We start from the raw sequence: 16595 nt of genomic DNA on the forward strand, positions 1-16595 counted from the left end.
CCTCACAGTTAAAACGTTCCTTCACTTTAACGTAAGGTTTTTAAAAATTTTCGATTCTTCAAATTTTTATGGAGTAATCTTGATCCTTCCAATGGGTTGGCTTTCTTGAACTCTTTGTTTTGGTCACCATATTCTAAACAGATTTAGAATGTAATAATAAATAATTAACAGTATTAAACGAAAGTGCATTTTAAGTGTTATAGGTATCCAGACGCTTCCAAATCTGACTCAGACAAAGCAAAGCAAGCAAATATAAATTGCGCCGAATGTGGAATTCACAACAACAGTTGTTTAAAAACGTACGCAATAGCTGAGAATATCCGAACAATATGCCACAATATGGTTCAATCCAATTAGTGTGCAGGTTAAGCTGCTTTCTTTTATATAAGTATTTGAAGTGTGCCTCAGAGCAAGCAAGTATCAGAACGACAGTTGAAGTGCTGAGGTCCGGACGTGTTTCAGTTGCACATTTGCCAATTGCCAGACAACATATTTATTTCAACAAAAAATATTTGTTTGTGCTAGAAAAATTCTTTAAATGTCCTGTTTCAAAATCAGAAATCTGATCGGAGAGACACGACGTTACAATCAGCATTAACAACTTGTCCTAACAGCTTTCAACAAAAATACAGAACAGTGTGTATGTTTTTGTAGTTTTATTCGAAAAGCACAGATTAAAATAATTAAAGAGGGTCGGGCTTCGCGAACGTCTCTTTTAATCTACTCCGGGAGCCAAAAATACTGCATACTTACATATATATGCGAATGCTGCTCAACGTGTAAAACCAACAAATACCGATAATGGTACATGATTTAATAACATATTATAAAACCATAAAGTGAAAATTAAACTGCCAAAATTGCTTTAAAAAAAATGCATTTTGCATGCAAAAATACATCGCCAAAGCGACACTGTTGCGGCTTCGGTGCAGCTTACCTATACATATTCACATGAATGAGGATATATCCATAGGAGTGTCATAGATATTAAATCACGCATTTGAAAAGAAAAAAAAATACATATTTTAGTGCTTTCGTATAATACTATAGAACAAAATTTCATAATTTTTATGTTCATCCCGTAAAAATTGACGATATAACTGCGTATACGGGAATATATAATTACTTAGTTTAAAAAAATTACATGGAACTCCCATATAGGGTGCTTATATGGTCTTCGTAATATTGTGTATTAACTGACGAACTGAAAACTTTATCAAAGGAATAGTGTATGTGCCAGAAGCAGGCTGGTCGTGAGAAAAATCATATACTTTGTGGACACTGTAACTTTTGTTCTTCGAGTCGAAGAAGGACTCGATCATCGAGTCCCGATGTGAAATTTGTATTTATTTACAAGACTAATAAATATAAATAGATATTGTACGAAGATTTTACAAGAGCTTCGGTTCGAGATATGTTAATATATGTATTAGAGCTGGTCGAAAATCTAAGTTCTCTAACATATACTTAACAATGACAGTGAAAATGAAGAAAATTAGACAACTACAACATATATCTCCCATACAAACGACTTGTTTTTTCGTCTCTTTGAGATTTATATTGAAATTTATAATACATAAAACGGAAAATATTTTTTGAATGCGGGATCAACTTTAAAAATGTTTATAAAAATACACTTAAAACTTATTTAATGTTTTTCTGTAACGGAGTTATATGTTATAGATAGTTGTCCGATTTTTTTTATTTTCACGGTCATTATTAAGTACGTATTAGAGAACAGTTCTGCAAAATTACGTACCCTTAGCTTATTAAAGGCAGGCAACCGGAAAATAAAATAACTGAATAAGCGGTTGTATGAGAGATATGTGATATAGTTGTCCGATCTGGCCAATTCGGACAAATGATTAATAGAATCTCAAAATACACCTATGTATTAAATTTCATTCGGATATCTCTAAAACTGACGAAGAATTTTTTATAATCTCGAAAAATTAAACTTCAACTAAAAAATCGCTGGCCCGAAACCGGTTTTAACCCCATATTCTCTTAGTCATAGTTGTTCTGAATGATTCGCAAAACTTTTCCCGCATATTCTCTTAGTCAGAGTTGTTCAGAATGATCCGCAAAACTTTTCCCGCATACGCATAGCTCGCTGTAAATCAACCCGCTCTAATTTATATATACAAAGTATGTCCAACAATGGATTCTAATACTTAGTTTAAATTTGCTTCTACTAAAGACCGTTTTTCGATTCTGACCAGTCCAATATATATTCGGGTTCTACAGCTTGCATATAACTTGTGTGGTTTGGGAGGCTACCAATACCGCTTCAAACAGTGCAGCTGCTTCTGATGGTAGCACAGACACTATATGAACCGGCAAATATTTTACTGGTAACCTATTTAAGTCTATCAGTGTATATAAACGCCTATTTTGCTAAAGAAGTTTCAATAGCTTCTCAGTGAAGGGAATTAGGATGATTTAGGTAGTTATAATATTTCTTTTATTCCTTTGGTTTAAGACCGAAGTTTAAGATGAGTCCGATATGCTATATGAATCGACAATAAGTATAAAAATAGATTGTAGTTCTAATACCGTTTTTGAATATCTTTGTTAGGGGTTGGAGTTCTTCTTCAAATTCGGCTATGCCTTCCTCATCATAACACTTATGATAATGATATGGATGTCCTTGGCGCGCGCCTCGATGCATATGTACGAAATGGACGATTCACGCAATCCACCATGTACACAAAACGCACTTTGCACGTGTTCGAAATCGGCGCCGGATCTAGGTATAGTTCATTGCAAAGATGTGCCATTTCCGGCGTTACCTAAAATGGTGAACGAATCGAAGGTACGGAGGCAAGAATATATTTATTGAAACATTTTTGCACACATGCGATAACGGTTTAATTGTTTTACAACCAAATTCTATTATGTATAAGGTTTTTTCGCTACACATGGAAAACACCGGTTTGCGTGAAATTGAATCATATTTCTTGCAATCGACAGGTTAGGAATGCTTTATCGATGAGATCTAAATATATGTACATTATTTTGTAATTAAATTTTCTTTCCGAATTTTTAGGCATGTATCGTTTGAAAATAAGTGGCAATCATTTGACGGAAATACCCGACGATGCATTCACCGGGTTAGAACGGTCACTTTGGGAGCTATTGCTACCCCAAAATGATCTCGTTGAGATACCTTCAAAATCAATAAGGCATCTTCAGAAGTTGCGTCATCTCGATTTGGGAAACAACCACATCACCCATGTACAGCACGACTCCTTTCGTGGCCTTGAGGACTCACTGCAATGGTTGATTTTACGAGATAATTGTATATCCATGCTGATGGCACATAGCTTCTCGGGCTTACTCATATTGGAAACATTGGATTTGAGTGGCAACAATTTGTTTGAAATTGATCCTAATGTCTTTGTTGATGGAATGCCGCGGTTAACCAAGCTATTACTGACCGACAATATTCTTTCCGAGATACCATATGATGCGCTTGGTCCTTTGAAAAGTTTGCGTACTCTGGACATATCTCATAATGTGATATGGTCCTTGAGTGGCAACGATACATACGACATAAAATCCACCACAAAGCTTAATTTGGACAATTTGCATTTAGAATACAATAACATTGATATGTTGCCACCAAATTCTTTCAAGAACTTCGATATTGTGAACAGAACCTTTTTCGATGGTAATCCCATACACACTCTTAGGGTGAGTGATTAGCTGGAATGAATATAATATCTGCCATATTGATTCTACTTCTTTATATGATACGCCTAGGAGGACGCCTTCAAACCGGCCAAAATAAGAGAGATATATATGCGCTACTGCGGCCTGACTAACATATCGCCGCTGGCTTTCGACAGTTTAGTGAACAGCTTGCAGATCCTGGATCTGTCGGGCAACAATTTAACGCACTTACATCACAAATTATTTAACAATTTCGATGTGCTAAGGTGAGTACGAGGTAATGTCCGGTTCCCCATTAAGGGCGGGGGTAGCAATCTACTTATTTTTGAAAAAAAAGCTTAAAATACTTTCCTGAGGTTAATACGTCATACATCCACATATGTGCATATATAATTTACTTATTTACTACTACATACGCATATGAGTGAGCATATTAGTAGCATTGATGTGTTCCATGAGCTCTCGCGTCGGTATGTGGAGGCTAAAAGTGGTACAACAGCGCGTGTGTGCGCTCTAGTACTGTGAGCGTAGTCTACTAAGGCGAAACAGATGACGGCGCCGTGTTGCATTCACTGTCATTCTAATCCGATTGCCGCAATATGTTGACACAAACCAAAAAAAAAAAATGCTTCAACTTATAAATGGTTCACGAAACCAATGGAAAGTACCGATGAACATACCAAAGTGAAAAATAAAACTAAGCAAGAAACGTTTGCAGACGACCGAATTGGGGGAAATATTTGCACCTTGTTAAAAGTAAACAATATGGCTTCTGCTGACTGTTATGCAGGCCACTTAAACATATTGGCATGGTAATTATACCGTTAAGTACTCAGCCACAGGTATTGCCGATTACTAAGTGACCTTTTTGATCATTTTAAAAATAGTTACACACTAACTAACAAACGCGTGCAAACATTACGAGAGCTTAGTGAATTTCCCAATTTACAAATTAGTTTTATTTCCATTTATAAATAATATGATATAATGATAAATCTCTGGAGCTTTCAGAAATTCACTACAGCGATTTGCTGTAAATGATTAATGCCTCTTTCATATTTACATATATATAATACATTTATACCCCTATGCAGAGTTATTAGCTTGCGGGACAACAAGATCAAAATCGAGCAACCGCTGGAGACTTTCAACGCCATGCAGTACACCCTACTCAAATTGGATTTAAGCGGAGATAAGAACGACCCAACAAATCTTCAGACTCTACGCAAGTAAGTTTCGTATTTGACATTGCTTCGCAGCAAAAACATATGTATTTATTTGCAAAAAGTATGACCAGAATGCGGAATATGCGTTCGTTGTCAATGTCGCGTATGGGTAGTGCCACAACAATAGGTCCGGATGATTTCAAGGATTTCGGTGTAGAGCTGGAGGATTTACAAATCACTCGCGCCACACTCGCGACCATACAATCGCATGCCTTTAAACATGTACGCGGCCTTAAGCATTTGGATTTTAGCGAGAATGGTATACAAACAATTGAAAACGACGCATTTCACGAGGTGAGCCGTTGTTATTGTGCATTTCGGATAATTATCTTATGTTCTTCATTATGTTACCTGAACACATACTTACGTTTATTTTGATGCCTTAGATTGGTCACTCACTGATATCATTAAAAATCTCGCATGGTTTCACTGGCACGGCGCTGCCGGCCGATCCGTTGCGGCACTTGACGTCACTGCAAGAATTGGATTTTAGTAACAACAAAATCACCAGCATGAGCGATACCAGTTTCCACTTCTTGAAAAATCTACGGCTGCTGGAACTGCACGACAATCGAATCGAGCAAGTCATGAAGGGCACATTTCAAGTAAGCATTTGAAAATTGTTAATATAGATATCAAATGCATTGTGAAGATTTATGTTTTTCCATATTACAGGGTGACATCCATTCCAAATTGGAGGAGATATCGCTACGCTTCAATCATCTAACCCAAGTGTCGCAACATACTTTCTTTGACCTGGAGGTAAGTGCAACTTTTAATTGACAGCTTATTTGAATCTTATCGATTTAAATATGAGAATTCGCACAGGCTTTGAGGAAACTACATTTGGACGACAACAAGATTGAACGTGTCGAACGAAGAGCTTTTATGAATTTGGATGAGCTGGAACATCTTAGTTTGCGCGGCAATAAACTAAATAATTTAGCTGACGAATCGTTCCAGGTATAAAATATTAATAAAAACTTATCTATATATTTATAGCAGTACTATATTCGTACCAATATTATTGAAAATTAGCTAATTTAAATTTTAATAAAATAATCTCGGAGTGTATAATCCCTACAAGAACCCCTATGCAAAAAAGCAAAACAGTAAAGGTATTTCCACGAATACTAGAAAATTCGTCAAAATCGGTAAACCAGCCTTAAGTACAGATAGTTTTGTTGCATCCATTTTTTATTGTGTATAGAGATGCGAAAACCTGGTCCTAATGTTTATATACACATTCCACATATCTATATTGCAATGTGTTTCTTTATTGCTATAAAATATGTATGACAGTTTATTAATGGATAATATATTTAAATAACAGAATTTACCCAAATTGGAAATTCTCGATATGGCTTTCAATAATTTACCGAATTTCAACTTCGACTATTTTGACCAAGTAAGTGCCCTATATATTTGCATAAGTAAGATATATCCACATAAAAACTAATTGAATTAACTTCTAGGTGGGTACTTTATCCACTCTAAATGTAAATGTGAGCCATAACCAAATCAGAATGTTAATGTATAATAGTTCGTGGGCAGGGCGAACTGATCACGGTAAGCACCTGAGTTCGGGTCTTGAAACCACTTATTCTCCAGCTTTGTCTCCAGGTTCAATGCACCATTCAAATATAAAGTTATTGGATTTGTCACACAACAACATATCTCTAATACATCCAGGCTACTTCCGGCCGGCGGAGATTTCATTGACCCACCTATACATGGGCTATAATTCACTGATGGTAAGTTTTTAAAAAAATGTTAAATTCAGATTATAATGTGTTAAAAAAATAAATAGAATGCAACGCGTGATGTGTTCGGTAACATGCCGCATTTGCAATGGCTGGACCTGTCTTATAATCGTATACGCGAGCTGGATTTTGATGCGTTTAAGAATACCAAGCAGCTGCAGGTGCGTCGAAAGAGAAATTTATATTTTTGAAACTAAATAACTTTTCTGTTTTAATTAGTTAATTTATTTGGATCACAATTACTTAACGGACATACCCCAGGACATTTTCAAACCCATCTATGCTTTGCGCGTTATTGATCTGTCACATAACAATTTACGTGGTTTGCCCGACAATCTTTTCTATAACGGCGGCATGGAAAAGTAAAAATAGAAGCAATTGTATACAACATGTACAGGAGCTCTAACTGTATTTTCCATTTCTTAACAGGATGGACGTTTCGCACAATATGTTGCTCAAAATACCCTCATCATCCCTGTCCAGCTTGGCCGCTTTGACCCTTTGTGAACTGCACTTATCCAATAACTTCATTTCAACTATACACAGCATGGACTTATCCAATAAGTTTAGGGTTTGTATAACTTATGGGATATACTATATACTTAGTACCCGTGGTGATTTTGTTTAATGTATTATAATAATTTTATAGTCTTTGCGCTTTTTGGACATATCTTACAATTACTTGCTGCGGATAGACGACGCAGTTTTCGCCACAATGCCTCGACTCGCTTCGCTTGACCTCTCACACAATCGTGATCTCAAAGTGATGGACAAGTCGTTTATGGGCCTGGAGAATTCACTCATCAAATTAGGAATGGAGAATGTTTCTTTGAGCACTATTCCCGAGATACGCTTAAAGTACTTGCGTGAACTGCGCTTGGGTTATAACGAACTGCCATCGATACCGCAAGAATTGGCCTTCAACATGAGTAATTTACGTATGTTAGATTTGTCCAATAATGACTTGACTAATGTACCGCTAATGACACAATCACTGCCACATTTAAGGTTTGTCTTAGATGGCTTTTAGTCAGTTAAACTGTAAGTTTACTGTTTCGTTTTGAATGAACATTTACAGGAAATTGATGCTCTCGGGCAACCCAATCACCTCGCTTAATAACAATAGTTTCGACGGTGTCAACGAGGATTTGGAAATGTTGGACATCTCCAATTTTCGTTTGCATTACTTCGAATATGGTTGTTTAGATTCATTGCCACATCTGCGCTCGCTCAAACTTACCGCTTACTCGCATTTGGAACACTTCAATATACCTCATTTGTTGCGGCACCATCATAATATACGTGAACTTTGGATTGAAGCTCCGCAACCGTTCACTCGAATCATAAAGAAAGGCTCGGGCCCGAATCAGGACATTCAACAGGTGCAGATGGGTCAACCCACTGATTTGGCGCGTGAAATGGAAGGTCATTTACCAGCCAAATTGACGAATATAACTTTCAGTGGTCCGCAGTTTAGTAGTCTCAATGAACGTATTTTGAAGGTTAGTTGTGAGTATTCTTAAAGAGTAGTTTGATATAAAAACGACCCTTTATTTGCATAAACATATTTCTATACTGTAATAATGCTCATGTGTGTTTACAAGTACTTGTGTGACTTCATAATTCTTGTTATATCTACTAGATAAACGACAGAAACCTTTTTAATTCATAAGAAAGCCGAGGATAACTGAACCAGTCTAACTTCTTTACTATAATTTATCTGCAATGTACTTCATATTAAGATCCAATTTTCAAAATTAAAAAGCTCCTCAGACCTAAGCTACGCCCCTTTCAATGTACGTTCAGTATGTTCAGAATGGTTTATATTGAACAAGCCACCAACTCTTAATTTTATTAAGATAAACAACACTAATTAGGTTGACTACACAAAATTAAGAGCGCAAAGTTAGTTGTTTTAGTAAAATTGTTTGCCAATCGAACCTGCGATCCCCGTATAAAAGATCTCAATTTGAAAATTCAGGGGCGCCCAAACCTAATAAAAAGCTTAAAGCTAAAACTTAAATTGAGCTTTTTGTATTTTTGGAAGAAGAATATAATGTGAATATTGTAGTTTTTACGATGTAGAATGTTACCTTAATACCTTCTTGCTTCAGCTTGACTTCAATATACTTATGTACTCGTATGTCTTAATTATTGTTTTTTATAAATATACATTTTACCCTGAATGCATTTGAACCTTTGTCTCGGAGTGATATCGTGCCTTGAATGCATCCTCTTGCTGTGGCTGATAATCAACAGAAACAAAATTGTATTTTCAGGGAATGAGGTCGCCGTATATATATATGCAACTCTTTAATACTACACTGAAGGAGATACCGACCAATTTCTTCAAACATATGGGACGGGTCCGCAATATATCGCTGGATATACGCTACAACAATCGTATGTTGAAAAAGATACCAAATCCCAATACAGGGAATGTACCTTTTCTGCCGAACAGCGTTTTCCTCACCGAACTGAAAATGTCCGATTCCGATTTGAACTGCGATTGTGACTTGGGGTTAGTCTCTCTACAATCTGTTAATTCAACTTCAAATTTTATAGCTTCCAATAATTTTTTCGTTTATACTTTGCCTTACAGATGGGTAGAGTTTTGGCAGCGCAAACGAAGACAGTACATTTGCTCATCACAAACGTGGACCGATGCTGTATTCAGAACTTTCATGAATTCACCTTGCCAAGTGTATGGACGGCACAATTGCGATGATCACGATGATGATCTGCGTGAGACCCGATGTGATAATAAAGGCGGACAGCAGTTAATGGAAGTAAGAATTTAATAACTTAATGTCATTAAAAAGTCAATGACTGAAAGTAGTTCGCGTGGAGGTGGATGCTCAGGTTTATTAGCAGGGAGCCCAAACAGTAAGAAGGTTCATTGAAATGTGTTATCCGAGATTTTCAGATTCGATATAGGGACCGTAGCAAGTATGTTGTTGACTGTCTTATCTTATCTTAAATAAGTGTATCTAGAAATATTTTTGGCGATCGAAGAATATCTGTTACAATGGTACTCCTATAATCCGATTTTATAAATATTGTTTTAATAATCTTTGGCCCCAATGTATTTTTTGTAGCGTTTATAGTTAGAATTTGATTAAGTCGTGCTACTTTTGAATCTGCATATTGAAAAATACTGTTGAGATAACTCTTGTGCTCATTTTAGAAGCATTGTATTTCATTTTTGGTCACCTACTAACACAAATAATACTGTACTTTTTTCTAGAAACAGCTAAACTATTGTAGTTTCACTAACATATTTCTGGGGCGGATAGATATGACCCTAGGAAGAACCGTTAGGAGAGTAAAACTACTATGGTATAAATATTGCGCTCGTCGGAACGTTTATTATTTGACAACAAAACTTGTATTAAAAAGCTTTGGTTAATATAATATTAACATACGGTTCAAAGACAGCACGATAGTGTAATCTTGCTCCAGTAGAATCGAGATAACTCTAAAATATAACAGCGTGTAGATTTTATTTGTATTTAAAATTTATAATTGACTCTTTTCAGGCGCTGAAATTCGATTTGGAATGTGGATGGGATAATGCAGGTTGTCGCGAAACGTTCATTCTGCTAATCACAGCCTTACTAATGATCGTTTTCTGGATGTGACTGTTGAGATGCGCTTTCAAAGTGTCGGCAGATTTTTACAAAACCTTAGAGAAGGTATACGGAGACAGTCCGCTATAAAGAGCAATTTTGCAAATGTTGTTAAGTAAAGAGATATCAAAGTAGAAAGAGTTAAAGCGAAAAGAGGATGGAAAGAATAGAGAACAAGTGTGCTACCCGAAGAAACCCAAAATAAAGTACAATTCCCAGACCTCAGCTGAAATTGGATTCGTAGATTTTTAGAAATATTGCATTTGTATGTTTGTTTTGTAGTTCAACCGATAATTGAATGTGCTGGATTAACTTATACAATTTGGAATTATTTTGAACATATTTTAGTTTCATCATTTTTTAATAATTTTTTGTATATTATCTTGGTAAGGAAAAAATTGCGGTAATGAAAATTTAAGGCACTTAAACATAAGTATATAATACTTAAATATAGTATAATAGAATTGAAATTTACTTTTAGCACTAATGGATATAAGTTTTCTATTTTGTTTTTAACCTTCCTAAGCTTCCCTGTTTTTATCACTTCAGTTCACGCTTTGCTTGAATAATTTTAAAATCATTGTTTATAAATGTTTTCGTATTTAAAATAAATATTTAAACAAAACTATTTTGGTTTTTTCTTTGTTCGTGCCAAATTTCGTGAACGTATCTTACAAAAAAAAAAAAAAATAAACAAGTTGAGAAGAGCTGAGCTCTTGTCCAGCTACTAAACTAAAGTATGCTTAAGAAAACATGCTCACTCAATTGCATTCACCTATATTTACGTAAAAATGTGAGTTATGTCCAAAGAGTGCCAAGGAGCATATGTACCAAGGTAATTCGTCTCATCATCCTGAAAGAATTAATTATCTTTTGTTTGATTTTAGGTTTTACCAACCACTGTTAGTTGAGAAAAAAGTTATGAGAGTATAAAAATAAATGAGATAAAAAAGTAGTTTTAAAGTAAAAGAAATCTATATTAAACGATAAGTATCGAGTGTCTTTAAATGCAATAATCGATTTCAGTCATCAGACATTGGCATCTGCATTGGCAGTGTGCTACATATAGGCTAGTTAAAGGAGTGCGCAATGATTTCTTCCACCTCTCGCTTATGCACTTTGCCAATGCCAGTTGCGGTGGTAGCTGCTTCAGACCGGCCAACGTATTTTAGCTGGAAAAAAGTTAACCAGTAATTGCAGTTGGAAATTCGTTATGTTGAATATATATCGTGAATGTAGGCATGTACCTGTTTGCCGATCAAATACTCAAAACGTGGGCGTACAAAACTCCAAGCGCCCATATTGCGGTGCTCTTCCTGACTCCAAATAAAGGCTGTACACATGAAAATAGAGCATAGTAAGTAGTTGAGTGAAACTACCAGTAGTATTAGTATGTCAGTGTTTGGATTGAAGTTTACGTACTCTTTGCCTGTGCGTATTTAGCCATCTCTTGTTGTAGTTCATAGGCTGGAAAGGGGCATAATGACTCGAGCCGTATTAGGGCCGTATCGGTGATGCCTCTTGTTCGGCGCTCCTCATCTAGTACAAAGAAATGCTTGCCCGAACAGACAATGACTTTACGAACTTGGTCAGCAACAACACTTGGGTCACCTGAGGAATACAATTCATTGTTGGCTTCATTGTTGGGCCATATATATATACAATGTACTACATTGAGCACCACTACACTTACTTATTGTGACTTAGTATATTGTTAATAACGCTTTTTAATAAATTTTAAAATCCCACAAACAAAATTAACTCACCCAGCACATTGTGGAAGTGTGTGCCCGGCTGGAAGTCAACATATGTTGATGTGGCAGCCGGATGACGTAACATTATTTTCGGGGCGACCACAACGAGGGGTTTGCGGAAATTGCGCAGCAATTGGCGGCGTAACAGATGAAAATACTGAGCCGAAGTAGTGGGATTAATAACGTTCACATTTACATTGTCACCATCGGGTGCGGTTTCTTTGGAGTCACACAACTGCAGAAAGCGCTCAATGCGACAGGAACTATGCTCGGATGCGGCTCCATCGTAGCCATGTGGTAGCAACAACACCAAGCCATTTGAATCCATCCATTTGGCTGTAAAGTTATAACGTGCATAACAAGAACCGTTAGTGAGCCTCCGCAGTGTTAGACATTCATTTATTATACAGTCAATGTAAACTTACTCTCCCCTGTTATTATATAATTGTCGATCATTATTTGTGCACCGTTCGCGAAATCACCAAATTGTGCTTCCCAAATAATCAACTTTTGCGGATCGTCTATGGCCATTCCGTACTCATATCCCAACACTGCCTCTTCAGAAAGTATGCTGTGGGCAATTTCAAGTTTGCCGCCGTTACCGCCTTGCAGGCTATTCAATGGTATGAACATTTCATTGGTCTTCTGATCGACCAGCATTACATGGCGATGGGAAAAGGTGCCGCGTCCCACATCCTCCCCGCTAATGCGCACATGATGGCCTTGATACATAAGACTGCCGATCGCCAAGGCTTCCGCTGTGGACCAATCGATCTTTTCACCGCTATCTAATTTCTTTCGTCGGCCTTCAATATGGGTTTTCAACAGATGTGGATGAACGTTCTGGAACCCGATGTTGTAGTACTTATAGTTCAGTAAACTTTTATTATTTGAAAAAAAAACTTACGAAATCTTTCGGGTGATAAACACTCTGATGGCCAATATAGTTAAGTAGTTGATAGTCAAGACCGGTATCCCAGATGGTAAGTTTCTCTGTTGCACTTGTTAAACCAGTCCATTGTTTTTTAAAGTAATTTGCCTCGGGCTTATAACTTTCTGATATAGCCAATTCGGAATCTAAATGATTCCAGTAATCAGAACGCATCGATTTTGCCTGTTCGGAGCTGAGCACTCCATCCTCTATTAAATTTTCCATATACAAATCAGGCACAGATCTATTATATAAAATGGAATAATGCTTAGTAGAATTATTGTGTTGAACATTTTAATACACTTTTAATAAACCGACTTGCGATTGTGTATGATCTGGTAAACTTGCGGATTCGTAAAGGTTGGATCGTCCATTTCATTATGTCCCCAACGACGAAAGCAATTCATATCAATGAATATATCTCTGCGGAATTCTCTTTGATATTGCATTGCCAATTGTGTTACTAAAGCGACCATTTCGGGATTGTCACCATTCACATGTAAAACCGGTGCTTGAATGGTTTTGGCCAAATCTGAAGCGTAGTCTGTGGATCGACCTCGTTCGCCGGGTGTTGTAAAGCCAATCTGATTGTTCACAATCAAATGTATACTGCCACCCACCTCAAAGTGTGGCACATAGGCCATATTCAGACACTCCTGATTAACACCTTGACCAGCAAAGGCGGCGTCACCATGAATGAGGACATTGAGTACTGTAGTACCAAAGGGTTTTGTATGATCTTCACTGAATGCACCATCACGAACGTTTTGTTGTTTTGAGCGAGTTTTGCCCATAGCCACAGGATTTGCTGCCTGATGGGCGAGGTGAAAGAGAAAAATTGAAAACTTTTCGAGCATAAAATTAGGCGATATCCACTCACTTCCAAATGCGATGGGTTTCTTATTATACTTATATGTATCTTCTTGCCTTCCACCTCCAGGTCCTCGGAAGTATCTAGGTATGCAAAGAGTATAACAATATATTTAGTGTTGAAATAAGTTTTGAATTTGATTTATTTGAAACGGTATCTCAAAAGACGACGTACTGAAGTGACTTAAAGTATCAGACATAGCCGGTGCATCATCCGGAAACTCCGACTCGCCGCTGAGCTTATGGAAAATTTTTGCTGGTCGCATATTCAACATCGTCGTTTGGAGAGGCATACGTCCACGATGCGGCATTGCCACAACAATATCCCCAATGCTAGCTAATAGTAAAAAGAGAGGTGAGTAAAGTGTAGACAGAAAGGTTAAAAAATATCTGAGCCAGTCGAAACACACTTGCTCTGAAAAAATTTGTAATTTTAACTGCACACATACCTTGTGCAGCGCTACGCAACAGTTGCCAATAGAAGGCCAGTAGACTTTCGGCACCTTCTCCACCATAGCGTTTAACACTTGCAAATCGAATTGCCATAAAATTATCCCACGTTTGCGATTTAATCAGCAGTTCGGCAATCTGACGGCGTGCATCCTCTGAGAAGCTGAAGCCTGGCTGCTGTTGCTGATATCCAAAAGCGAGTTGTTCAAAATGCCGCGATAGCCATTCGCGCTCCTCCAGGTTCTGTTGCAATTACCACAAACGAGCAAAGGTTGTCAAAATATGCGTAAATGGCCGAGGAGAGTTTGGAATATGCAACTAGTAGATACGTTTGTATGCGAGTATCAGCCGCAAAAAATTACCTCAATATAGTTGAATTCTACACTGACCGATGTGCCACAGTAAATGTCTTTCAACAACGATGCTAATTCTATTACGGTTGCAGCGTTTCCTGCGCCCAATTGCGGCACATTTATTAAACCTTGGGGTTGTACGGAATTATTTAGAGCAAGCCCATAGAACTGAGGATTCAGCTCATCGATGGTGGTGCTGTGGATGTGATGCGATATTTATGTAAATATTTATGTTGCAAGTTAATGAAGAATTTTATCTCAAATGGGGATTATCTGGATGTATATGTTTTTGTGCGATATGTACCAATATAATATATATGAGAGAGTGTGTATGTTCGGGTACATATAATAACAACCTCTGCTGGTCTCTGGTGCTGATTGGGTTGATAACTGCCAGTTTGTGGCCATGCTTGCGATAGGCCTCGATCCAACGATAAACATTGCCTTGGACATTCCTCGACTGTAGCACTTCGTCAGGCACTATGGATGAAAAGATTGGTCCAACTATTATTTTGTTATCAAGTTGTTAAGCAAGTATTAGGTTATATATAAATTTTTGTTAATAATGCTCACAATTCAGCTGACGCTTTCTCGGAACATCTTACTGCTTCTACTTATGACTACGTTCATGTCTATCAGAAGTCCAAGTTAAAAGAAAGTATCTCTTTATTAGCTAGCAACTTAAGGCTACAACATTCAACAAAAGTCTCTCTATGATGATCTAAATCCATGTTTTAGATTAGAAGTACGAACTGAGTTACGTTACTTTTTTCTAATAGTTTTCTATAGACAAAGCTGCCTTGAATGGATCCAAAGGAGCGTAAAATCTAATTGTCTTACCCAAATAAATTATTTTGCTTGACGTTTAAATGAAAAATTTCTTATAGGGCGCAAGTAAGTCGAATATTTCACGGCTAACCAACTGTATGGTCCTTCTTAAATTTCCTCGATGCCACTGAGAAATTTTAAATATGTTGAGTTTAGTTTTGGGAGTACATGCCGCAAAAAACTGAATTCAGTTCTTAATTTAAGAGAAGAGTAAATGGAGTGCTGGCTAATCTTATCAAAACTAAAAAGAATATAAAAGAGAACTCACAAATAACACTCGTGTTTGATAAGCAAATAAATATAAAACAACAAAAATGCGTGGGGTCTTGATACCATAACAAAAAATATACTGACTTAAACAGATTTCGCGAATGAGCTAAAAAGAAACCTCAACTGTTTGAGCACAAAACATATACTTATATCTGCTGAACCACATCTATTAATACACGGTGAGATTAGCAACTAGAGGCTTATCAAGCATGTAGAGATTTTATCTCTGAAAAAATTAGAGCCGCATGAGCTGATTACTTGCGCAAAATAAAAGAAATGGAACTACCTACATATATGTGCCCAAATTATGATAAATATTTAATGCATTCTCTTGTTTGGCTTGTAATTACCTCGAAAGACGCGCTTGGGCAGGGGCCTGTAACCATGGACACCATGCTCACTTTGATAGCCTCTGCGATGTACTTGCTGAAGGAGGAACGGCTGAGTATGGCGCGCAGCTGTAATTTGACGCAACATTTTCACTTTACTATTATTTAATTTCAATTTTAGTTTTTAACAAATGTTGGAAATACTAATACACATATTTCATGAGCAATCTCCAGCTCAGACGATTCAATACTGATATGAGATGCGTGTCTAATATTTAGTAAAGCGTCTCCATTATCTGCGAAATATTATCTTTCCTCAATGAACACTTGGAAATTCTCATTTTGAAGTGAGCACAAAGAGGTGAGAACCATCTGCCATTGAGTATAAGAGAATACCCAAAGAGAATTGTAAACAGTTTTGAGATCATATTTAGATTTATGCTTCATGAAAGAACTCAATCAACATAATGCTCTTTATCGTTAATACCGTGCAAATAATCAACTACTTAAAAATAAA

At 36.9% G+C, this 16595-nt stretch overlaps 2 protein-coding genes across 4 annotated transcripts; one reads left to right on the forward strand and one right to left on the reverse strand.

Annotated features, from left to right (window-relative positions):
- Positions 1-410: 410 nt before the first annotated feature.
- chp (leucine rich repeat containing G protein-coupled receptor chaoptin) lies at positions 411-10865 on the forward strand. 2 transcript variants are annotated; one of them, XM_014235078.3, is made up of 21 exons: positions 411-804; positions 2579-2815; positions 2907-2973; positions 3050-3696; positions 3766-3941; positions 4770-4904; positions 4964-5195; positions 5288-5506; positions 5577-5663; positions 5730-5864; positions 6235-6309; positions 6377-6470; positions 6525-6655; positions 6712-6825; positions 6884-7026; positions 7094-7235; positions 7314-7672; positions 7743-8166; positions 8944-9185; positions 9267-9453; positions 10204-10865. In XM_014235078.3, the coding sequence occupies exons 1-21, from the start codon at positions 802-804 to the stop codon at positions 10303-10305; spliced, it is 3951 nt and encodes a 1316-aa protein (XP_014090553.2). In that variant the 5' UTR covers positions 411-801; the 3' UTR covers positions 10306-10865. The 2 variants fall into 2 exon arrangements, with proteins under 2 accessions (XP_014090553.2, XP_036213293.1); XM_036357400.2 differs by having other exon boundaries at positions 4973-5195.
- Positions 10866-11246: 381 nt separating this feature from the next.
- LOC106617728 (probable 2-oxoadipate dehydrogenase complex component E1 homolog) lies at positions 11247-16314 on the reverse strand. Of its 2 annotated transcripts, none has more exons than XM_014235109.3 (13): positions 16100-16314; positions 15008-15131; positions 14661-14847; positions 14298-14541; positions 14024-14185; positions 13859-13932; positions 13297-13790; positions 12955-13222; positions 12473-12890; positions 12060-12383; positions 11716-11904; positions 11541-11626; positions 11247-11465 (listed from the first exon to the last, which is right to left on the reverse strand). In XM_014235109.3, the coding sequence occupies exons 1-13, from the start codon at positions 16224-16226 to the stop codon at positions 11364-11366; spliced, it is 2799 nt and encodes a 932-aa protein (XP_014090584.1). In that variant the 5' UTR covers positions 16227-16314; the 3' UTR covers positions 11247-11363. The 2 variants fall into 2 exon arrangements, with proteins under 2 accessions (XP_014090584.1, XP_069962214.1); XM_070106113.1 differs by having other exon boundaries at positions 15008-15155.
- Positions 16315-16595: the final 281 nt, after the last annotated feature.

This window comes from Bactrocera oleae, chromosome 2 (genome assembly GCF_042242935.1).
Source record: "Bactrocera oleae isolate idBacOlea1 chromosome 2, idBacOlea1, whole genome shotgun sequence".
In the NCBI taxonomy this organism is placed as follows: domain Eukaryota; kingdom Metazoa; phylum Arthropoda; class Insecta; order Diptera; family Tephritidae; genus Bactrocera; species Bactrocera oleae.